The sequence below is a fragment of the Danio rerio genome, chromosome 1 (genome assembly GCF_049306965.1).
Source record: "Danio rerio strain Tuebingen ecotype United States chromosome 1, GRCz12tu, whole genome shotgun sequence".
NCBI classification, from domain to species: domain Eukaryota; kingdom Metazoa; phylum Chordata; class Actinopteri; order Cypriniformes; family Danionidae; genus Danio; species Danio rerio.
Genome location: NC_133176.1, coordinates 49,761,667 through 49,785,418, shown reverse-complemented (window position 1 = coordinate 49,785,418; position 23,752 = coordinate 49,761,667). Strand labels below are relative to the sequence as shown.

Below are 23,752 nucleotides of genomic sequence, written 5' to 3'. Positions count from 1 at the left end.
CCCTCCTCAGAGCTCTTCTGATTGGACCACTGCTATGGAACTAACAGTAATGAGCTGCGCTGCGTGGGAAAGTAGATGATTTTTTACCTTTAAATGGTGTCTAAAAAACACTGTGCTTCAAAAGATACAAGATGTGAGTATAACGGACACAAGCGCGAGTTTATATTATAAAACAATATAAAAGTAGCTCATAGGAGAGGAAAAACACATTCTGTGTGAACAGCCCCTAACCGTACATTCACACCGAAAGCGGCGACAGCGTCAAAGTAGCCGGAAGTCATTAATTTTCAATGAGAGCCGGCGGCGATAAGCGGCGAGGAGCAGCGCGGCGCGTCTTCGCCGGCGTGAGCGTCGAGGAGAGTTGAAATGAAGTCAACTTAATGGTAATGAGCTATGACGCGGTTCGGCGGCAAGCAATCAGAATGAAGACGTCCATCGCTTGATAGCAGTTCAGAGAACACAGACCTGTGAACTTTGGTTCCGACCACAGTTGTTCCCAAGGGTTTGATGATTGCGGTCGCCGGATTTCCAATTATTTCCAATTTTTTCCTACAGGAACATACATTAAATAAGTTACTGGCGAGTTACTGATGTTCATTAATGTTATATAAATTTATCTTAAAAAAGCGGGAATCTCACGCGATGTGACAGTACAAAACAGTACTGCTGCTTCAGGATATTTCAGACATATGGACACATATATTGGATAAATAGAGCAAGGCCACTCCACACGCAACTTGATCTTCCATTGTTGTATGAATTTGATAAGAAGTGCGCAACATTTTCACGCTAGAAACATGTTTTATGCAGGAATGTAACTGATATGCTGCAACGGCTCCTTTAAATATGAGATGAATGTAGCGAGTTTTGACGCTCTCGCCGCAGGAGCTGAAGGCAGAGAGCGTTGTCGCCAGGGTGGCCAGAGCGACCTTGGATGCTCTCGCCGCTTTCGGTGTGAACGTACGGTAAGGCTGCTGAAAATGATTATTGTCATGTTTTGGAGTGTGCTGTCAAACAATTAATCATGATTAATAAGCACATACAAAATAAAAGTTATATTTATATAACATGTGTGCATTATGTACATCAATAAAACATCAAACAAAAATATTTACGTATATATTTATATTCATTCATTTTTCTTGAACTAAGTCCCTTATTTATCAGGGGTCGCCACAGCGGAATAAATCGACAACTTATCCAGCATATGTTTTACACAGTCCTTCCAGCTGCAACCCAGTACTGGGAAACACCCATACATTCTCACATTAACACACTCATACAATATGGCCAATTTAGTTTACCCAATTCACCTATTGACCTTATTCTGAAATGCCGAAGTGCGCTCGTTTTGTGCGAATGTCTTAGAACTTCTGATTCAGTCGCCTATAGGGGAAATAACTAGGAATAATAAACAAGTCTACAAACAAGTCTGTTCCTGACTATGCATAAAAGCAGAATATTATTATAATGTAACATGAGTTTGCAACATCAAGCGGCAAAAAGAGTGTTTTTTTAACATCTAAAAATGAATCACTGAGGCTAACCCCTTAGCCACTGTGTCACCACAACCAGTTATATCAAAAGAATTTAGCAAAACCAATGAATTAGTTTATCAGTGTCACCTAAATATATTTATATTAATATATAATTCATTCATTCATTCATTTTCTTTATGGCTTAGTACTTATTAATCTGGGGTCACCACAGCAGAATGAACCGCCAACTTATCCAGCATATGCTTTACGCAGTGGATGCCCTTGCAGCTGCAACCCATCACTGGGAAACATTCATACACTCTAATATATAGTTTGTTTTAGATATAAATATTTAATTTATAAATATAAATAAACATTTTCATGCACGTGTGCATTTTTATATATACAAAATAAATATGCACAGAACACATACATGCAGTGTATTATGTAAATACAAGCATATATTTTGGATGTGATTTATGTTTCAACAGCGCTTGTTTTAGGACGTTCTAATTGGTCAGACTAGAAAAAAAAAATTAAGCATACTATAGACTGCGCAAAAGGTTATACTAAATCAAACAGAAGACAGAAAAAAAAAAAAGATTGTGTCATGATTTTGCCAAGTACAATGTTTTTTGTTGAAAAATGTAATCCATCCCTATTCCCTACCCCTAAACCCAACCAGAACTGTTATTAAAAAATATTCCCAAAATCAGAGGAATAGTTGGATAACATTCATATAGAAGTGCATAAACCTAAAAATAAGCCGAAACTTAACATGCACAGTAAAAGTATCCCTTAATTCTGATTGGAATGTTATGATGAACATAGATGTTTATCCAGGAACAAGTCTTGGTAAAATCAGTTTGGAGCAAAAAGATATTTGCGCTTGACCAAACTGAACCAGGATTTCCAGGGGAAGAATCATGACCACATTCATCTTTGATCTTATCAATTCCCATCAAGTACAGTAGGTGAAAAATTAGGCTAGAATCTAATTAAACAGCTTTATCACCTATTCAGTTACCAAAAAGTATTGCACTCGCTCACTATGCCCTCCTATCTATGATTAAGCAGCTTCCACATGCTTTGATTTAGACAGCATAAACAGTCAAAACAATACCTTCAGTAGTACATTACCTTTGCAATACAAGCTGTTGTTTACATCTGAGTATCGCCATTATGCATTGTAAAAAATGTAATGACAAAAAGCCAAGAAAACTCATTTTTATGTTGCTTTAACGTATTTTAATAAGTTAATCAGGTTTCAACTATTTCTTTTAAATCATAAAACAATTTACCTTAATATTTTCAGTCAGTTTGATTAATGTAAGTTGAGATGACTAGGACAACTATTCAACTAAAAAAATTAAGTCTGCAATATTTTATTATAGTGAACAAAAACTTTACATGAGAGCAAGCCCTCTAATAATTATATTCATTGGCAGTTTGTTAGTGCGCCACCTCTTCTCCCATGAGAGTCGACACCATAGTTTCATTCTCTAGTGATCAGCAGCACAAATGAACCCATTTGCATTCAGCCCAGCCAAGCCTGAATGGCTGAAACAGCACAACTCTTCACCCACATGCTGGATGCTCAGAGCCAAAATGGCTGACTCTATTTACCGACAGAGGGTCAAGCTTCATAAAGCAGTCAAGCCGATCCAAAACAAACAATGCAGACCAAAACCTAGAGTAGTTTAAGATCAACCCTGCCCTCTGAACCGTGTCCTCATAAACACTATAAGCAAACCTCCCCAACCCCATAGGCAAATAAAGACATGCTCTTGGATCCTCTTACCGCTTGTGTTTTAAGAGATCAGTCTTTCCTTGTTTGATGTTGGCTGTGTTTTCCTACTGCAAAGGTTATGTTCTGCTTAAGGTTAAATCCTCAAGCAGCAGCTCTGAGACATACAGACAGACAGCAGACTGGAGAAACACACACAGGTGCATCTCATTACTACATCCTGGACACTAATGCTCAGTCTCAGGACTAATGGTTTACTTCCAGCTTTACCTATAGATAGAGAAAGATTAGCTGATGAATACACTAAACTGTAGGGCTAGTTGACCCAAAAATTGAAATTGGGTAAATTAGTCACTCTCATGTCATTCCAATTGCATTTGCTGTTTTGTTTTTCATTTTGAACAATGAAGAATTGTTCTCAAACTTTTTCCTTTTAAGAACAACTTGGTTTACTGTAAAACTCCCCACAAAAAAAGTCATGAACTGTAACCTTAAATCCAATAATGGTGTGCATCAACATCTCCACTAAAATTATACAGATTTTTTGGAAACCAAAAATGTATATGAACTATTTTATGATTGTGTTTTAAGTTTCATATTTCAGAGCTTGTTGATTGAGCTTGTTTCAGAGTTGGTTGCTATTAAAAGGTATTAATAAATAATGTTACTGATTTAAATAAAACTTAAATAAAATATTAATATTAGATTAAATGAATAACTACAAATAAACAAAAATAATAATTAAGAAATTTAAATTGTTACCTTAGCAAATAACTGAAATAAAGGACTAACTTAATTGAAACTAGAGTTATTGTATAAGAATATTTTTCATTAGGCCACTTTATTAGGTACACCTGTCTAACTGCTCGTTAACGCATATTTCTAATCAGCCAATCACATGGAAGCAACTCAACGTATTTAGTCATGTAGACATGGTCAAGATGATCTGCTGCAGTTCAAACCGAGCATCAGAATGGGGAAGAAAGGTGATTAAGGTGACTTTGAACATGGCATGGTTGTTGGAGGAGAATGGCCAGGCTGGTTCGAGCTGATAGAATGGCAACAGTAACTCAAATGACCACTTGTTACAACCGACTTGAGTATTGTTGCTAACCATGTCCATCCCTTCATGACCACAGTGCACCCAGGCTACTTCCAGCAGGATAACGCGCCATATCATAAAGCGCAAATCATCTCAGACTCGTTTCTTGAACATCACAATGAGTTTACTTTACTCAAATCGCCTTCACAGTCACCAGATCTCAATCCAATTGAGCACCTTTGGGATGTGGTGGAATGGGAGATCTGCATCATGGATCTGCAGCCGACAAATCTGCAGCAACTGCATGATGCTATCATGTCAATATAGACCAAAATCTCTGACGAATATTTCCAGTACCTTGTTGAATCTACGCCACAAAGAATTAAGACAGTTCTGAAGGCAAAAGGTGTACCTAATAAAGTGGCCGATGAGTGTAGGTTACAACGTAAGAGTATAGGACTGAGTGTAGCTCAGGCTAACCGGTCAACTTGTTTATCGGTGTGTGTTTATTTTATGAATTTCCGTGTTTCCAATTGGGTTGTTTGAGGCGGAGGTCATGTGATCCTCCTTGATTAATTTAACCTGCAAGAGTTGGCAAAGACAGTATAGTGAGATATCAATGCAGACAAATGTGAAACGCACCTGAATATTTTACTGCTGGTTATCAGGCTAACACGGTAATATTGTTTTACTGTATATTCTTTTGCTTATTTGATGGCCTTTTGATTATGCTGTGTGAAACTGATTGATTGGTTTGTCTTGCCTTTAGTTTTCAAGGTGTTCATCAGTATCTGGGAAGTGTGGACTGTTTTAATTATGAGCGGGTAGTTACATAACAGATGCAAAATTAGTAAGATTTTAATTAAAAATATAACCTAAAACAAATAGTAAACCAAAATAGTGATAAATAAAAGTATATAAATAATGCTAAAATTAAATTCCTGATGGCTACTATTAAGCATCAAATAAATAATTATTTCAAAATGTCTATGGTTAAGCAGTGTTGTGTTTTTCAATAAAAAATAAGCTATGAATTCAAATTGAAGGTAACTACACCTTTAAGTGAAATGTGGGCTGCTTAATCCCTGCGGGAAACTGAAAACATTGCGCTTGTTAAATCTGACCACCTACAGTACAGTACAATCACACATTCAACACATTCTCAAATCACAGATGTATTATCCTCACCCTTAAAACATCTCATAATCATCACTGCCAACATCACCACCCCGACACTAAACCCAACAATGCACCACAAAAACATCCTCTTATCTCCTTAACACACGACAAACACTCAACTTACAGATCAGCCCATCAGAGGAAACAAGGAACCGGTAGAAACTTTCCATCTCCTCTAAAGGGATCTTCACCAGGTTCTCCGGGGGCTGCTGGTGCGACCCCGTGTCCTCCATCAGAATCATTTCACCTCAGTCTGTCATTTCCCTCATGCTGTCACATCCAGCCTGTCCTCATATCATCTATGTTCACTCTCTGAAAGCTCACGGTGTGTGTGTTTCTCTGTCAGGTGAGATTGTGGAGGCAGGAGTGTGACGGTTTGTTTAGCCACGCCCATATCTGATACAGGCCACGCCCCACACAATACACAAACACAATGCACTGCTGTCTACAATCTCACCTGGGACTTCAGAGGCAATGTTCCATTCATTTGCATCATGGATAGACACACACACGTATAGTGTTTTAAGGTCTTAAAATTAGTTCTTAAAGAGACAGTTCGCCTTAAAAATGAACCTTATCTTTTACTCACGCACTAGTGTTTCTATACTTCTATTAATTTCTTTCTTCTGTTGAACACAAAACAAGATGTTCTGAAGAATGCTGGGAAATTAAACAGCAACTGATATCCATTGTAAGAACAAAAATACTATGGAAGTCAATGGCTGTTTGTTTTAACAGAAATAAAAGATTTGGAACAAGTAGAATTTTCATTTTTGGTTGAAAAACTTTTCATTTTTGTTCATTGACTCATGCGCTCTGCCAAAAATAAATTTCAAAACATCAACAAAACCACCACCAAAATAACAAAATCAGTCATCAAAGTTCTTTTGAATGTGGTAACCATCTCATAAAAATATACTTAATATTTTACTTAAACATGCTACATTGCCAACTCTGAATACTTTAAATGCATTTTGTATCATGTTTTAAGTAATTGTTTTTCACGGTTTAATTTTGAATTATTATTTATTAATCAAGTCTCAATGGAAGAAGAGATATCCAAAGAAATGAATAAATAATGACAAAACAAAAAATAAAGGAATAAATAAATAATTAACTTTTAAAAATAAAACATAAATAAAAGACATGAATAAATAAATAAATAAATGAATGAACAATGACAAAATAAGTAAATGAAGGAATAAATAAACAAATAAATAAATAAATATTTTAAAATAACAAATAAATAAAAGATTTGAATGAATAAATAAATGAATGAAGGAATAAATAAATAAAGACATTAATAAATAAAGGAATAAATAAATAAATGACATGAATGAATGAATGAATAAATAAATAAATAATGACAAAATGAATAAATAAATAAATAAATAAATAAATAATGAATTTTAAAAAATACTAAGTAAATAAAATATATGAAAGAATGAATGTACACATAGTGACAAAATAAAAAAATGAATAAATAAATAATTGTTTTAAAATAATAAATAAATAAAAGATATGAATGAATTAACAAAAAATAACTAAATAATGACAAAATAAATAAAGGAATAAATAAATTTATAAATAATGACAAAATAAACAAAGGAATAAATAAATAAATAAAGAGATGAATGAATGAATACATGAATGAATGAATAAAATAAATAATGACAAAATAAAGGAATAAATAAATGATGACTTTTTAAAAATAATAAATAAATAAAATATATGAATGAATGAATGAATGAATAAATGAATGAATGAATGAATGAATGAATGAATATAAATTAAATAAAATCTAGAAAAAAAGAGGCACGTGAGTTTATGATGACTTTTGTCTATTTGGCACATTTTTGCGTGGTTACTTTAAAAATCTATAAATATTCTAACAATTTTGTTGATTTGAAAGAGTTGAAAAAATAGAAATGTTAGATATTATATTATAATTCATTTTTGATATTGATCTTTTTTTATCCAGTCATGTTCATTTTTATAGTCCTGTTCATTTATCATTTTTAATGTTTAGTTATTATATATTAGCACAATTTAATTTATGTATTGTCTTGGAGTAATATCTAAGCATGTAAAAACTGTCTCAGATCAACTCAGACGTAATTTAGCGGTCAGCCAGACCCATTTTACCTGATCTTGAGATCTGCGTGAACCTGGTTTGTGTCCTGCCATTTCTGTGAAGGAAACAGCACAACGTTTCCATTTCTGCCTATCAGGATTTCACTTCTCGATGCGAAAACGCAAACCGAAACACGTGCATAAACAGATCCAGCACCGCTTCACGACTCCAACTGCTGTCCATTATACAGTACTTTGACCTCATGCAAACCAATCAAACCTGCAGGTTGAGTTAACCGCTAGTTAACCATTACCAGACCACCACTGGATATCATTACTGCATATCCACGTGGAGTTCTCCAGCCTGTTGTATGATAAATAAAAGAAAAGGAAAACAATATAGCAAAAATGTTAAAACCAAAAGATATTAAATTATCAATATATTGAAATGAGCTCCAGTTTCCCCCACAAGTCCAAAGACACGTGGTACCGGTTTATTGGGTATGATAAAACTGACCGTAGTGTATGTGTATATGTGTGAATGAGTGTGTATGGATGTTTCCCAGTGATGGGTTGCGGCTGGAAGGGCATCCACTGCGTAAAACATATGCTGGATAAGTTGGTGGTTCAGTCTGTCGGGACCCCAGATTAATAAAGGGATTAAGCTGAAAAGAAAATAAATGAATGAATGAATATTGAAATGAATGAGTGAGGAACAGGGTTTTAAATAACTCAAACTATATATAAAAAACATGTTTAAATAAAAATCCTTTAAAAGTCCTTTAATTTACTTTTAGCTATCTTTCCTTTTAGTAACACATGTTTTAATTATTGTCTTTTAAAAATTATTTTTATAAAATTCTTTGTATTATTGTAACTTGTAGTTACTTCATATTATTTCAGCAACTTTCAGCATATTATTGACATTACATATTATTTTTAAATATTAAAAGTCTCTTAAAGGGCACCTATTTTTCCCCTATTTTGAAGTCTTTTGTGTTTAAAAAAATGCAGTTTCAACTGAAAACACCCATCCAATTATTTATTAAAGCTTTCAGAATGTTGGACTTTCTGCTCTGAACACATTGAAGCTGTTTTTGTTGCCTGTGCCTTTAATGCTAGTTCTCCCCGCCCACCGTTCCCACATGCCTATAAGAGTGTGTCTCCACCTCAGCTTCATCAGATAAACAGCACAGTGACAGACATGAAGGAAGCAGATCTCCCATAACGTTTGTGAGAAATACTACAGTAAAAACTTTCCCAATGATGTATTTGTTATGGAGTTAATTCAAGCCTTTCTGCAACGATGAGTCTCACACAATGTTGTTACAAAGTTCACGCTCAAACACACACACACCGCACGCGTTTAACTTTGCATTGTTTTGCATGGCAGGATGCACAGGATGCACGTTAATATACACTGCTGTTTGGATATCTGTTATGATAATGTACTGAATAATAATGATAATATAATGATATAATATAATATAATATAATATAATATAATATATATAATAATATATATAATGATAATGAGCTGAACAGATCTTTTAATCACTGTTGCTTTGCACACGTCCTGTTTTGTGGATATATAATTATAAGCATTATTACAAAGAAATGTAAATACACGGCTGTCAAGCAATTTGGTGGGCATGGAAACCAAACTCCTACATCACATTGGGGTGGGCCTCAAAATGGGAGTGATTTGGACCCTTTTTTAACGTCAGGAAATTTTTAAAAAGAGACTTATTGTGTTTATACGGTATCACTCCAATATGACTGTAGACACAATATACACAGTTGTAAACAGCTTTAAAAAGATGATTTTCATCATATGTAGTAGTCCTTTAATTTACTCTTAGTTATCTTTATTTAAATTAACATACATTTTTAATTATAGTCTTTTTGTATTTCAACTACAATTTAAAAAATATTTGACTTTACAATTTATAATTATTTATTATATTATATATTTCTTATTGTAACTACATTTGAAAATTAATATCAACTACGTCTGAGTAAAAATAATTTCCGCAACACTTTTCCTCATTTCTCTAGATTTATTATTATGAAGAATTAAAATAACAAAAACTAAAATTGACATAAATTAAAAAAAACAAAAATAGATGGACGCATTTAAAAACATAGAAAACTACTAAATAGATAACTCAAACTATAAAAACATGTTTGTAATGAAAAATACTGACATTAAGTATTATTATTAAATATTAAACTTAAAAATTAAAGTCCTTTAATTTTCAGTTATCTTTATTTTAAGTTTCTTACATTTTAATTATTGTCTTTTTCTATTTCAGCTACAATATAAAACAATTTCTTATGCATTTACAAAAAACTATTCTATTATATATTATATATTTATAATTCTTTATTGTATTCAGGGATTTAAATTAACACCCACCGAATGCAGGTAGATTTTAGCTGTGGTGGGTTTTACAGCCACCTCCACTTTCCACTTTGGCTGGTTGAAAATAATTTTTAAATTGTTGTTTTCTTAAAAGCAGGGTTCGACAGTTAGAATGGCCCAATATTTGTGCAAATGAGATCTTAGAATCAAGAAGCAGCATGACTGACAAATATAATTTTGTTCTTGCAGGCAAAAGAAAGCCGGTTGAATACAGAATGAGAAAATAATCACTCGCGCCAACAGCTGATGTTATGCGCACGACTGTTTAAAACACATGCACGCTCCCGTTTCCTTGCTTGAAACAACCGTGCCTGGAAACGCAACAGGTGTGATCGGTTCTCTTTCAAATAGACTAGACAAAAAGCTATGTTCATGCATCCACAGTCCTGCTGCTTTCAAGAGCTCCAGATTGCTCCGGTTGCTTTCACTTTAACCATTATTTAAACAGGACACAAGATATTAACTTTCTATTTATGTGTAGTTAACTAGTGTCAACAGTTTTTTTCTTTAAAGAAATGTTTTGTCAAATAAAAAGTATGGTATACAGCTATATTTTGCTTGTTTTGACAAATTATTTAAAATTTGTGGCTAAGAAATATTTATTTATTTATATTTGGTGTGGTTAGAGATAAATTTGGTAAACCGTTTGAGCTCTGGAAAGTCATATGAAATAAAATTCACTGTAATACAACACTATGAAACCATGACCCATGTGCTCATGCTCACTGAGCAAGCTCATATACGACACACAAAGTAAAATGAATGAGGAGGCATAAGGACATTCCACAAAATCTAAATCAAGTAAATTTACCATGTCAAAGTCACATTTATGCATATAAAGATGTATTTTCCTAACAACAAAATTGTGGCTTGTGAAAATGGTGAGTGGCTACTAATACTAGCCACACTTGCTGGTGATTAAAAAAGTTATTGTCAAGCCCTGATTATGTTATATATTTCTTATTGTAACTAATTATTTGTGAAAATGAATATCAACATCTGAGTAAAAATGATTTCCGTAACACTTTTCCTCATATCTCTAGATTTAATATTACGATGAATTAAAATGACAAAAACTAAAATTAACATAGCTTAAAAAAACTAGATAGACGCATTAAAAAAAAAAAACTAACTTTCAAATTAAAATATAAATAATATATAAATAAAATAACTCAAAATATGAAACTGTAACAGTACCCAAAAGACATACAAATAATGAGCAATGCCTTAGAATATTCTAATTGCCTTAGAATAACACTACAGGAATACACAGAAAAATTAGATATTCTAATAATATCATAATGTCATCTTCTAATAATAGACTTCTTTGAAAACTATATACTTCTTCTGATCCGAGGTCAGTCTAAAAGAAATGGAGCCAGAACATGACAGATAATCAAGTCCAAAATAACTCGTCTGATCCAGAACAAAAGAGAATGACAAGATCACAAGGATGCTGGGAGTCGTTTCACATTAAACACACAGAAAGTCAAACATCAAAGAGCAAACACACACACACACACACACACACACAAACATGCTTTGACTTAAGCAGCGTCCTGTTACCAGCGAGAAGCACAGAGAGAGAGGAGCTTAAGACCAGAGATTTACTCACATTTCAGGACGTCAGACATCTGTTCAGACACAAGTTCTGCTCGTTTTCCAGAGTGTGTGTTCCCAACCCAATACACTTGATCAGTTTGTTATGGGTAGTGTGTGTGTGACTGTCTTTATAAGAAACTCAGATTATGAAACACTATTTGCAAACATCTATCTGTCTCGTGTTATGTGTGTTCCTTATATTTTAGTCCATGTCTGTGCTGAGACGCACTGGTTTAGTGTGAAAACAGAAGTATTAGTACAAAGAGTCTGAACGAGAAAGACAGAGAGAGAGAGAGAGAGAGAGAGAGAAAGAGAGAGAGGATGTGTGTTGTTGTGATCTGGGCACTGTGCCATCTACATCCACATGCATCTCAATGATGAGAGAGTAACCCCATGAGGAAAACACCTTTCAGCTTCACACACACACACAATCAGGACAAATATTAAACTAAACTGATCCTATTACAAATAAAGAGTCATAATTGGCTTCTATGGTTCCATGAAAACTACTCCGGCATATGTTTTACATAGCGGATGCCCTTCCAGCTGCAACCCAGTACTGGGAGATACCCATACACACTCATACACTAAAGTCAATTTAGTTTGTTCAGTTGCCCTATACCACATATGTTTGGACTGTAAGGGGAAACCGGAGCACCCGGAGAAAACCCACACGAACACCGGGAGAACATGCAAACTCCACACAGAAACGCCAAATTACCTAGCCAGGACTCGAACCAACGACCTTCTTGCTGTGGGGCGACAGCACTACCTACTGCGCCACCACATCACCCACTTAAGAGTTTTTACATCTAATTTAGTTTTTTTGTTAAAGAAATTTAAATGTTTTAAAAATTGTTTACTGATTTTTTTTATGGCATCCCTGCTGAAACACACTTTTGGAACCCTTGTTTGTTGAGTGTAGTGTTAAGAGCATTGCGAAAAATATAATAATGTTTTGTGAAAGGATGGTTATTTCTTTGTTTTTGAAGGTTCCTTGCAGATCATTCGACATACAGGGAATCTGCACAATGCTTTTTTAAAGTTTAAATAAAGGGCTCCACAAATTATAACTTATAAAATGATATACATGTAAAGATTTTTTACTGGCATAAATGGGTCCATGAAGACCATTTAACATCAAAGGAACCTCTCCATTAAACAGTTCTTAATAGTAGAAAAGAATAAATCACTGAAAAAAAATTATGTCTGCAAAATTGTTGCAAACAATTTGTTTTATTTAAACAAACAAATTTAATTTAATAATCTTCAACTTAATTTGTTTGTTTAAATTCAGCCCAAGTAAATTGTTTACAACCACTTTCCTTAAAAAAGTTTAGTAAATCCAAGGAATCATCTTTGAATCTTTTTTTTTTTCAGTGATCTTTACAAGAAATACAGTAGTTGTTTTTAAGAACTGTTCACTAAAAGTTCCCCAAAAGTTCTTCTAAGGCATCTGCACACAGAGTTTAGCCAAAGGAGAAACAGGTGAATTAGGTAAGCTAAATTGGCTTTAATGTATGTGTGTTAACATATGCTGGATAAGTTGGTAGTTCATTCCGCTGTGGCAAGCCCTGATGAATAAAGAGACTAAGCCAAAAAGAAAATGAATGAATGAATGAATGAATGAATGAATGAATACTTTTCTGTGTTTTATTTAAACAAATGAAATTTAGTAATGTTCAACTTAATTTGTTTGTTTAAATTCAGCCCAAGTAAATTGTTTACAACCACTTCCCTTAAACAATTTTAGTAAATCCATGGAATCATCTTTGAATCATTCTTTTCAGTGATCTTTACAAGAAAGAGAGTAGTTGTTTTAAGAACTGTTCACTGAAAGTTGCCAAAAAGGTTCTTCTGTGGCATCACTATCACATTTGGAAGCTTTTTTTAAGAATGTATGTATATATGTATGTTTGGCTACTTGTTAAAAGTAGAGATATTTTAAAGAATGTGCTTGCTGCCCTTTTCTCGTTCAATTACAAACGGAGACTGGAATTTTCTGGTTTAAAATAGGCTAAAAGTACAATAAAAGAAACATTAAAATTCATATTGTCTTATGAATTTATTATTTTTTCTTTCACAACCGGATTAAAGGACAAACTGAAAAAAAAATATTCATTGGGTTTACAAAACTTTTTATAGGGAAGTGGTTGCAAATAATTTACTGGAGCTGAATTTAAACAAACAAATTAAGTTGAACATTATTACGTTTAATTTATTTGTTTAAATTCAGCTCATATAAATGGTTTCCAACCAGTTATTCATTCATTCAATTTCCTTTTCGGCTAAGCCCCTTTATTCATCAGGGGTCGCCACAGCAGAATGAACTTATCCAGCATATGTTTTACACATATATTAAAAAAAATATACAGAACTTTCCCCATCCAGATGCAAGAAAATCATATGAGTTTGTAAAGATACACACATGAGGAAATAATGGCAGAAGTTTCATTTCTGACTAAATCCTGACCAATCAAAGTCATCCCAAAAAGAACCAATGACTCACAGTCTCACAGAGTCAGTCAGCAAATTTCATCCTGTTTCCTCAGCAAAATCAGCACCACACAAACACAAACACACACACACACACAGAGACATTGGGTTCTCTCACCGTTCCAGTCTCTCCAGGAGCTCTTGCGGCTGAAGGTTGTGAAAGGAGAGAAGGGGACTCCCTGCAGGACTGTAGCCGACAGGTTGTAGAGGAGCTGGGTCAGCCGGGACAAGATCCTCTGCGGGGCGTCCTGGCCTTCCCGTAGAAACTCAGGCAGAGACATTTTAAAAGTGCTCGCCACATAAACCAGTCTCAGCCTGACCTCTGAGAGTCAACCTTTAGATTGATCCACATCCAGCTCGATGCTTAAACAAGCAAGACCAATGAAATCCCCAAACCAGACGAAGTGATCCGGGAGAATTGTAATGGGGGAGTCCTGGTCTCAGGGGGTTTCCTCTGTCAGATGGGACCTGTGGAGAGACGCTGCATGCAGATGCATCTCGCACCTCCTGTTTGTGAGGAAACAACCCCGGCATTCACACACACACACAGTCGCAATAAACACACGTATCCTTGCAGAGGAGAGCAGAAGAGAGGAGGAGAGGGAGGAGGGAGAGTTTTAGCACAAATCCCCTTCTGCTCTGCTAATTACACACACACACACACACACACACACACACACATATAAACACTAATCTCCAGCATTCTTGTGCGCCACTTAGGGGCCAAACTGACTAACTTTTTCTAAACATAAATAACAAAATTAATTTAATTTTTTTTTAATGGAATTATATCAAGCATATTCACATCTAGTACACTGTAAAAAGCGATTAGTTAACTTTACTCTTAAACCAGGGGTAAATTTATTGTAACTATTAAGTTAACAAGCTGTGTGCATAATTATAATAGTCAATAAATTTACTCACTTTTTTAAAGTAAGATCAACTTGTTGTTCTTAAGGCAACAGATTTACTCACTTATTTAAAGGTGCTGATTGTAAGTTTTTGACTCTTCTAAAGCATAAAATACCATAATATGTTTGCAGATTTTTAAGAAACATGCTAAGTTATCATTCTTGTTTATCTGAAAAACAATGATAAAGTCAGATATTCTGCTTTGAAAATGTGCATTACGTGCCGGAACGTCCGTCTTTGTTTTGGTTCTTTTACCCCGCCCACTGCCACTTTAGCCAATTATATTTCAGCACCCTGAGTTGCCTTGATAAAAAACTACATATTTCATTCACTCAGTCATGAAGGCTCTTAAAGTGTGCATCCAAGACTGTAATGCGACCTCCTGTGGACCGTAGCAAAATGACTTCAAATGACTCCAAAATGAAATGCAGATTCAGAGTTCCACATGAGGTGGTTATTAATTAGCAAACAATACAAATAAATCAAGAGCAAACATTAGGTGAGCAGGTTACATTGTAATGTCATGTCCTAACAACAGGCTATGTGATGAGATTTTTAGTGAAAAGCAGTTTGACTGTTTACACCAGACGAAACACGACAGAAATTTAAGCACAACCATTTAGAAGCACAGAATAGTGCACCCACTGCACTCCAATGAAATGGTAAGGTTTATAATCTCATTAATACATATTAAACCCTGTTTTACATTATTAAATGTAGATGCTAAGACACTGGTTTTGCCTCAAGTTCAATTTAAAACTTTATTTTAAAGATCTGAGGTGAACTATCTGCTGCTGTTTTCAGTAGTATGGCAATAATTGTCATTTAAAATAGTATTCAAACTCACATTGTTAGTATTAAACACTTAATAAAGCACAAAATGTACCTGAGGTGGTCATTGTCTGTTTTTTCTGTTGTTCAACAGCAAGAAATATAAGTCGTTTCTAAAATATCAATTTCAGTTGTTGGTTAGGACAAAAACTTTTGCCCTAAATTTAATATGGAAAATATTCCATCTATCATGAGCCAATGCTTTTATTTTGAACATGGCTTAAGTCAGCCTTTAGGCTCGATAGTCAGGCTCACTCCTGTCAATGTCATTAATCTGGAAACCTGTGCTCGCATGTGTTTTAAACCAGACATGCAATACCTAGTTCAACCACTGGGTGTCAAACTTACATACTGCACCTTTAAAGTATAACTAGCCACTTTTTTACAGTGTATTTCCATTTTATGACCTAAATTAAATGATTTTTTAATGCTGTGTTCAATGCATTAAAACTTCAATTAAATAGATGAATTAAAATACATTTTAATTGAATGGGTAAGATAGGGTTAATCTGTAGGATTTACAATCAATTTGAAAATGTAAAACAATAGCTGTGCATGTAAAATATGGTGGCAACTAGTGTATTTAGAAAGTCCTCAATTGGAAAATGAATTAATAAAACATTTAAGGGCTTGGAAAAGGACAGACTATAGCATCAATAATTAATTAGAAATTTGTGCAATGGGAAATTCTAATAAATTCATAAAAATGTAATGCATTTAAAGAATTCAAGTAAATAAAGGATTGACGTTGCAACACAACATTCTGAAAACGTACCCCAGTATACATTTCTGGAGAGTGCGAATTATGTAGCCAGAGCTAAGTATGGTTGCATTTCTGCTTTAAAACAAACCTCAGTGTGGACAGCCTTACCACTATTGCCAGTTTTCCCAGTAGCTCGCCGTGTAGGTTGGCGGACCAGAGACACAGAAAGGAATTTACCGTGACAACGTGGTTGGAGTCTGGCGAAGAACAGTTCCAGTAAGCAGGTACACCAAAAAAAGGCAAAAAATAAAATAAACAAGTAAATAACAGGGAGAGAACATGGTAAGTTCTGAAAATCAGGCAAGAGATTTTCTTTTTCTGAATTGCTTTTGAAAACACTACCGATTGGGTTTAGGGAAGGGGGTGGGTGGGGTTATCGGGCAGTCAGTCAACAGCGGCCTCTGCTGAATTTACGTGAGAACAGCAGGTGCTAAAGGCATTCGTGAGAGAAATTTGAGATCTAAAAAGCATACACAGCAGTCTCTGGTGAATTTGCTAATTCTGGAACACATTTTGCGATCTCCAAAAATGTATATAGGGGTACATATCAATAATGAGCCAGGGTTGTCAATATTTTTTGAAACTATAACAAGTTGTAATATTATACACATTATATAATATTGCAAACCTATTACTGGTGCATCGGGGAAGCCCGCAGTTAAAGCCAATCAACCCTAAAATGAAAGGTAGGGATAATCTGTAGTATTTTATTTAGCAGGAAATGACCAATAAAAATATAGAAAAGCTTAGAGTCAAAATAGGAATAAAGTATTGAATAAAAAAAAATTTGTTGCAAAAGTCAAAGTCAGAACATGTTTGTGTGATGAGCAGTCAGATGCAGAAAGATGAAGAGCTGAGTAAGCCATTTTCCAGTACGTTCCCTCAAACACACCACATGGATAAACACTATAAATAATGCAGACTACACCTAAACATACTTCCTTATGTGACTTTGTACAATTCCTAACATTACGACCACAGAACAAATAACACACCCTCTCATCATAGAGCTCTGTAATTATGCACTATTAAATATTATCGTGAATATGCATGTACATAATCTTAGTTCAGTCCTTTACAACTGCATAGCACAATTTAGCAAGATACAAAAAATGTAGTACTGATTTTCAACTGTTCACAACTACCACACATGACAGGTCGAGAGACAGACACTTACTGTTCCTCTCTTTGCTCTGATTCTCTCCCTGTTTCAACCCTGGCACTCTCTCCTCTTCACAGAACACACAGAAAAGAGCAGAGAGAGAGAGAAACGGCCTGCCAAGGTTTATGCAAAGGCCTCCGCAGCATGTAATTTAGCCCTCCCGTTCTCATCCTATTACCACGCTGGAGGAAACCCCACAGAAGAAAACAGCCTCCTCCTGAAAGACCACAGAACCCGTTTCTACAGCAACCTGCAGACTCCATACAGTATGTAGAACCCATAAGCTGCGCTAAATAGAGGAAAACCTGTATGAAATGAAAACTAATTTGCTATTCGTAGTATTTCCGTGCGCTAGTGGCTAACCTGAGCTGCGCTGCGTTTCATAGCTTCCCTTGAATTAAATATCAGTGTGAAATATTTGCACAGTATAGTACTGCAAAAAACAAAACAAAGAGTATGAAAAGCATGAGATAATGTGAAATGGGTTAAAAGCTTGCAAGTTATGCTGAAAAAAAAAGAAACCATCACAAACACCAAAACATTACAAACCATTAACTTCAATCTATTAGAATCAGTACACTTCTAGTGGTTTCTAGTGTGTATTGGGACATATTTCCTAGAGTATAAAGAGTTATAAGACTTAAATAACATAAATAAGGTTTCAACAACAAAAAACAAGGTATACAAAGTTTAACTTAATATTCGTAGTCATATAAAGTCATATATAGTATTATATTTTGACTGATTACCGACAAATTACCGGTACAGACACACAGGGATCATTACATTTAATATTAAAAAACTTAAAATTCAAATTATGAATTTTGTGTTGAAATGTGTTTAAAAAAAACACAAACAAACAAAAAAAAACTTATAAATTCTATACAATTTTCTATTTTTTTTTTTTTTAGCAGAGAAGAAAAAAGAAAAATCAAACATTAGATCTCAAATCATATAAGCCCACTATACAGACGCTGTTCAAAATCAACTGACATAAAGAAACCATTTAATATCACATTACAGTATTATTCTAAAGATGCTTTCAGGTTTCTGGCTTTTTCGTGTACATTTGTACTTTGTAGGTATTAATATGTACTTTTAGGGACCTATCAGGAGCAAAAAAATACCTTTTGAAAATGTACCACCCCAGTGACAGATTTTGCATCTTTATTTTAGTAAAGATCCAACTGAAAAAACAACAGAAACCATCACAAAAGTTCTAATGGTTTCCTTTAAAAATACAAATGCACTTTAATGACTTGTACTATATTTTGAGACCATTCATTCATTTATTTTCTTTTAGGCTCACTACCTTTATTACTTAGGGGTTGCCACGGCGGAATGATCCGCCAACTTATCCAGCATATGTTTTTATGTAGCGGATGCCCTTCCAGCTGCAACCCAACACTAGGAAACGCCCATACACTTTTGCATTCATACACATACACTACGGCCAATGTAGCTTATTCAATTTACCTATAGTACATGTCTTTGGACTGTTGGGGAAACTGGAGCACCCAGAGGAAACCTACACAAACACAGAGGGAACATGCAAACTCCACACAGAAATGCCAACTGACCCAGCCGGGGCTCGAACCAGCGACCTTCTTGCTGTGAGGCGATCGTGCTACCCAGTATGCCACCATGCTGCCCTATCTTGAGACATTTTCCATTAAAATTTAGTGTGTTTTTACCATGCCACCAGTAAAAGGCAAATGACCAGGACAGACCCAAAGGACCAATATAATTTCAATAAAAACCAATAAAATTAATTAAATTCTATTATAAACCATTAGAAATTCTAAGATAGTTTCTATGTATATTATTTTTTTCATCAGTGGTGAAATGCCCAAATCAAATTTGGATTTAAAAACAAAAAATACCACTGAAGCCTTATTTTTATTTATAAAATAATAGACCAACAAGCTCCAAAGAAAGCCACTGCTGTTGTCTCTCCATTCGGATGCATAAGCAGAATCTCTGAATGCTCTGACCAATGAGATGAGAGTTCATCTAAACGTGACAATTTTGGGTCCATTTAGAAATATTGCCTTGTGTAAGCAAACTGAACCAATATGAAACTGCAACATTCTGCCTTTTTTGATCCCTGTTTTGGATCTACAGGTGTTGTAACATCCTGACTGTCACCGCACTGAGAGCTGGATGAGCACAATGGGTGACATTGTCAGTCCAGACGCTATGTCATGTGTGAGTGTGTGAGCAGACAGCTGAAGGCTGGCAATAGCTCTTTGGCTAGACTAAGTTTTTAACACCTCATAAACACTATTTCAAGACATAAAAAGAGGTACCGTATAGTTCACTATAGTATATAGCACACACATACTCTGTCAGAATTTCAACATCACGAATCAACCATGCTTGTGTTGTGAATCAAAATGATGACAACATCTCGATGGTGGTTTAACATCAAACCCTTCAGTCCTGAATTATAATTATATTGTCATAAACGCTGAAGGTGATTCACATTGACTTTTACTGATTATTTATTTAAATAATAATGTTTGCTTACATAGGCATGCTGGTACAGTATATTTATTAAGATGTTGTCAATGTAGCTGCAGGTGAAATGAACCTTTCTGTTTGAGTATACTGTATTTTAAAATGTAATTAATTCCTAACAGCTACCGCAACACTTCCTATTTGCGTGCACATATGTAATGCTTGGAAGTCTCAAAATACACACACACAAATGGGATTCACAGGTGAAAGAAGATTTGCAAATTCGAGGTCACGATGAAGTTGCCAATTTGAAACATTTAAAGATTTCTGTACGCTGTTATTCATTTGTAAATGTAGTTTTGCATTTGTGAAACATGATTCATGAACATGTATTTTCATCCTGTGTATGTGAATTCATTTTGTGAAAATATATAATAATTTTGTGCATGTGAAATTGTTTTCACGCATATGAAGTTGACTTTATAAACGTGTGTATATCGTGTTTTTGCGTGAGTTGTTATTGAGACTGATCTAGCTCCATACGGGACCGTTGCTGTTTATGAAGGACAAGAAAGCTCTTGAATCTAAATATTCATCTATATTTGATATTAAAATAGCAAATTTTGTGAATGAAATGTCTCAGGAGATTGGAACATCATGACAGTGTGTAATTAATAACTACATTTTGATTTTAAGGTGAACTAAAGCTTTAATGACTGATAGAATAAGCAACATATAATAAGTTCTGCCTTCTAACTACTACAGCCAATCGGTAAATGCTACAAAAGCTTGAGTTGTCTTTGAAATATTCATTTCATAGACTAATAATGCATTGATTGATTCACTCACACATATAATATATGTTTTTTAATGCTACTTTAGTGCAAGAAACATCATTTCTAGGACAATTAAAGCAGGATGGCATTAACTATGTGTTTAAACTAACAGTTTATCAAGCAATTTTTTGAGATTTCAGGATTGTACTATTCAAGTAGATGGCAGATGCATGCTTGAAACTGTTCGACCAGAGGTGTTGCAAATATTGGCGCAGAGTTAAAAGCCTATTTTTGAGTAGCCCCTCGACTGAATTTAACACCTGTCTTGAGAAAAGGTGTGTAGTTGCTTTAGGTGGGCTCTGAATGTAGCTCTCTTTATGTTTTGCTCTTTTTTTCTCATGCATCCATTTTTCTCTGCAGCTTTAAGCAATTCTGCATGGGTATATTTTACATACACTGTAAAAAATATCCCTAAATTAGCAGTTTTTCATATTTAGTGATTCATGTTCTTATTTTTCTGCTTATTTCTGCTTTTGATTGCATTTTTGGACCTTGATCTTACTTTTAACAACTTTTAACCTTGACATTTGGGGGGAAAATGACTTATAGTGACATTTGTAATAGTTGAAAGTCATATATTGTCTGGGTTGCTGTTGTACATTACAGTAGAAAACCCTTGTAATAAACTGCCAGTATATTTTCAGTAATGTTACAGACTCACTGCTCTATACATTTTTTCTATACATTACATTACTTCAAACTACTAAAATGTCAATAAAAGTCGCTTTGTTAAACTGTAGAGTTGAATTTTCAACATTAAAAGTCAGCTGAGCAGAGATCAACACCCCATAATGCAATTCACAGCCGTAAATAAACAGAAGGCACTAGTGAAACTGTTAATTAACAGATATTTTTTATAGATATCTTTTTATTAACATATAAAATATACAGACAAATCTCTATCAATAGACATCATCATATCGCACAGGACCTTTACCCCTGCTTTACATGCAAACCTTGTGTTTCTGCAGGTCACATCGTTCCTGGAAAATAACTAATAATAACCCATTTAGTAGAGTTTCTGCAAATTTGTGGGAATATGAGCAGGCTGAACATGAGTTCACTACTGTACACAGTAACACCAGAACGCTGAAGGCAAATTTTGACTAAAGGATGACCCATTTATGAGTTTACAATATTTTTGAAAGACCAAAATGTGGGTAGGGATGTTACTACACATTGTGTGTTTGCTGTTTCATTGTGCCAGTGTGTGTTTTTAGCTCACTGCCATTGGCAGACTGCTCAAATGTAGGGAAATAGGACACGCAGAAGTCCTCAGAGAATAGCAGAGACATGGTAAAAACACCGTTAGGGTTATCAACAACAGATGAAAGTGAGTCAAAGCTTGTTTACAAATCTATACAATAAAATTTTTATTGTAATTTTAAAATATTGATGATTAAAAAAATGACTAGTTTTTGAATGAATATTTAAGGCAGAAAATAATAATAATAATAAAATAATAAATTAATAAATTCATTGTCATTTAATGAATACATTAAATGATTACATCCAGTAATAAAAATTACTTTTATTGACACTTTATAGAGGTTTTAAATAAAATTTTGTCTAATTAGCAGCCAGTACTTTTAAAATATGCTTTCACATCTGCTAAAAAGATAATAGTGCGAAGATGGCTCCCTCCAAATTCTTTAGTTATTCGGCAGTGTTTTTTTTCTTCAGTTTTATATTATAGTATTGCTTGAATTTTCAACAGCCAGAAAAAAATAAAGCTAGTGTAAAGAAAGTGACTGCAGACAAACTGGCAAAAAGACACGGATAGTAGAAATTAATGTGCTACAACCTGAATCTTTAAATCTCTGATAATCTGTGTGATTTTCTACCTACTTTATTTTAGTATATATAGTTGAAGTCAGAATTATTAGGTAATTATAGCCCCCCGTTAATATTTTCCCCAATTTCTGTTTAACGGAGAGCAGATTTTTTCAGCACATTTCTAAACATAACAGTTTTAATAACTCATTTCTAATTACTGATTTATTTTATCTTTGCCATGATGACAGTAAATAATATTTGACTAGATCTTTTTTTCAAGACACTTCTATACAACTTAAAGTGACATTTAAGGGTTAACTAGGTTAACTAGGTTAAATCGGCAGGTTAGGGTAATTAGACAAGTTATTGTATAATGATGGTTTGTTCTGTAGATCATCAAAAAATATATAGCTTAAAGGGGCTAATAACATAAAAAAAATTTAAAAACTGCTTTTATTCTAGCCAAAATAAAACTAATAAGTATATGTACACATATGGGCAGGTATATATACATATATATGTGCATTATTTTCTATGAAATTATAGACTGTACTTATACCCTGTAATTATTATGTTCATGTTTAAGGTATATGTAGTTCATGTTTATAAGTATGTGTATATTTTCTGTTAGTTATTTGTCCTGATTGCAATGTTATTTGTGGGATGGCACGGACTTTAGCACTACTGGAGGGGTGGGGTGGGTGTTTTTTTGTGTGGGCTGAGGGGGTTGAGGAGTGGATCTTGTTTTTTGTTTATTGGAAAGAAAAGTTTAAAGATGCTTTGATCACTCACATGTAAAAATCAATAACAATTTGAAAAAAAAAAAAATTCTACTCATTTGAACAGAGTTTTGAACTCAGTGTTGAAAGTGCTGAGTTAATTAAACTTCATAACTTCAACTTAAATGGAGTAAGTTCACAGTACTCGTATAGATTAGTTTTTTTTTTACTCAAATGGTTTGTAGCAATCG

General features: G+C 34.2%; 1 protein-coding gene across 32 annotated transcripts in view; it reads right to left on the bottom strand.

The window, feature by feature from the left end:
• Positions 1-23,752, bottom strand: part of mcf2la (mcf.2 cell line derived transforming sequence-like a) — a 143,236-nt gene that overhangs the window by 116,711 nt on the left and 2,773 nt on the right. For 7 of the 32 annotated variants that reach the window (XM_073954024.1, XM_073954031.1, XM_073954065.1 and 4 more), the window contains exon 1: positions 14,161-14,605. The exons of 7 other annotated variants lie outside the window; for them this stretch is intronic. In XM_073954024.1, the coding sequence (XP_073810125.1) occupies positions 14,161-14,323 (163 nt within the window). In that variant the 5' untranslated portion in view covers positions 14,324-14,605. Of the gene's footprint in view, positions 1-3,279; positions 3,428-5,570; positions 5,780-7,591; positions 7,804-11,559; positions 11,855-14,160; positions 14,606-23,752 lie in introns of those variants that run through there. 18 more of the 32 variants (XM_073954054.1, XM_073954079.1, XM_021477110.2 and 15 more) reach the window with 7 other exon arrangements.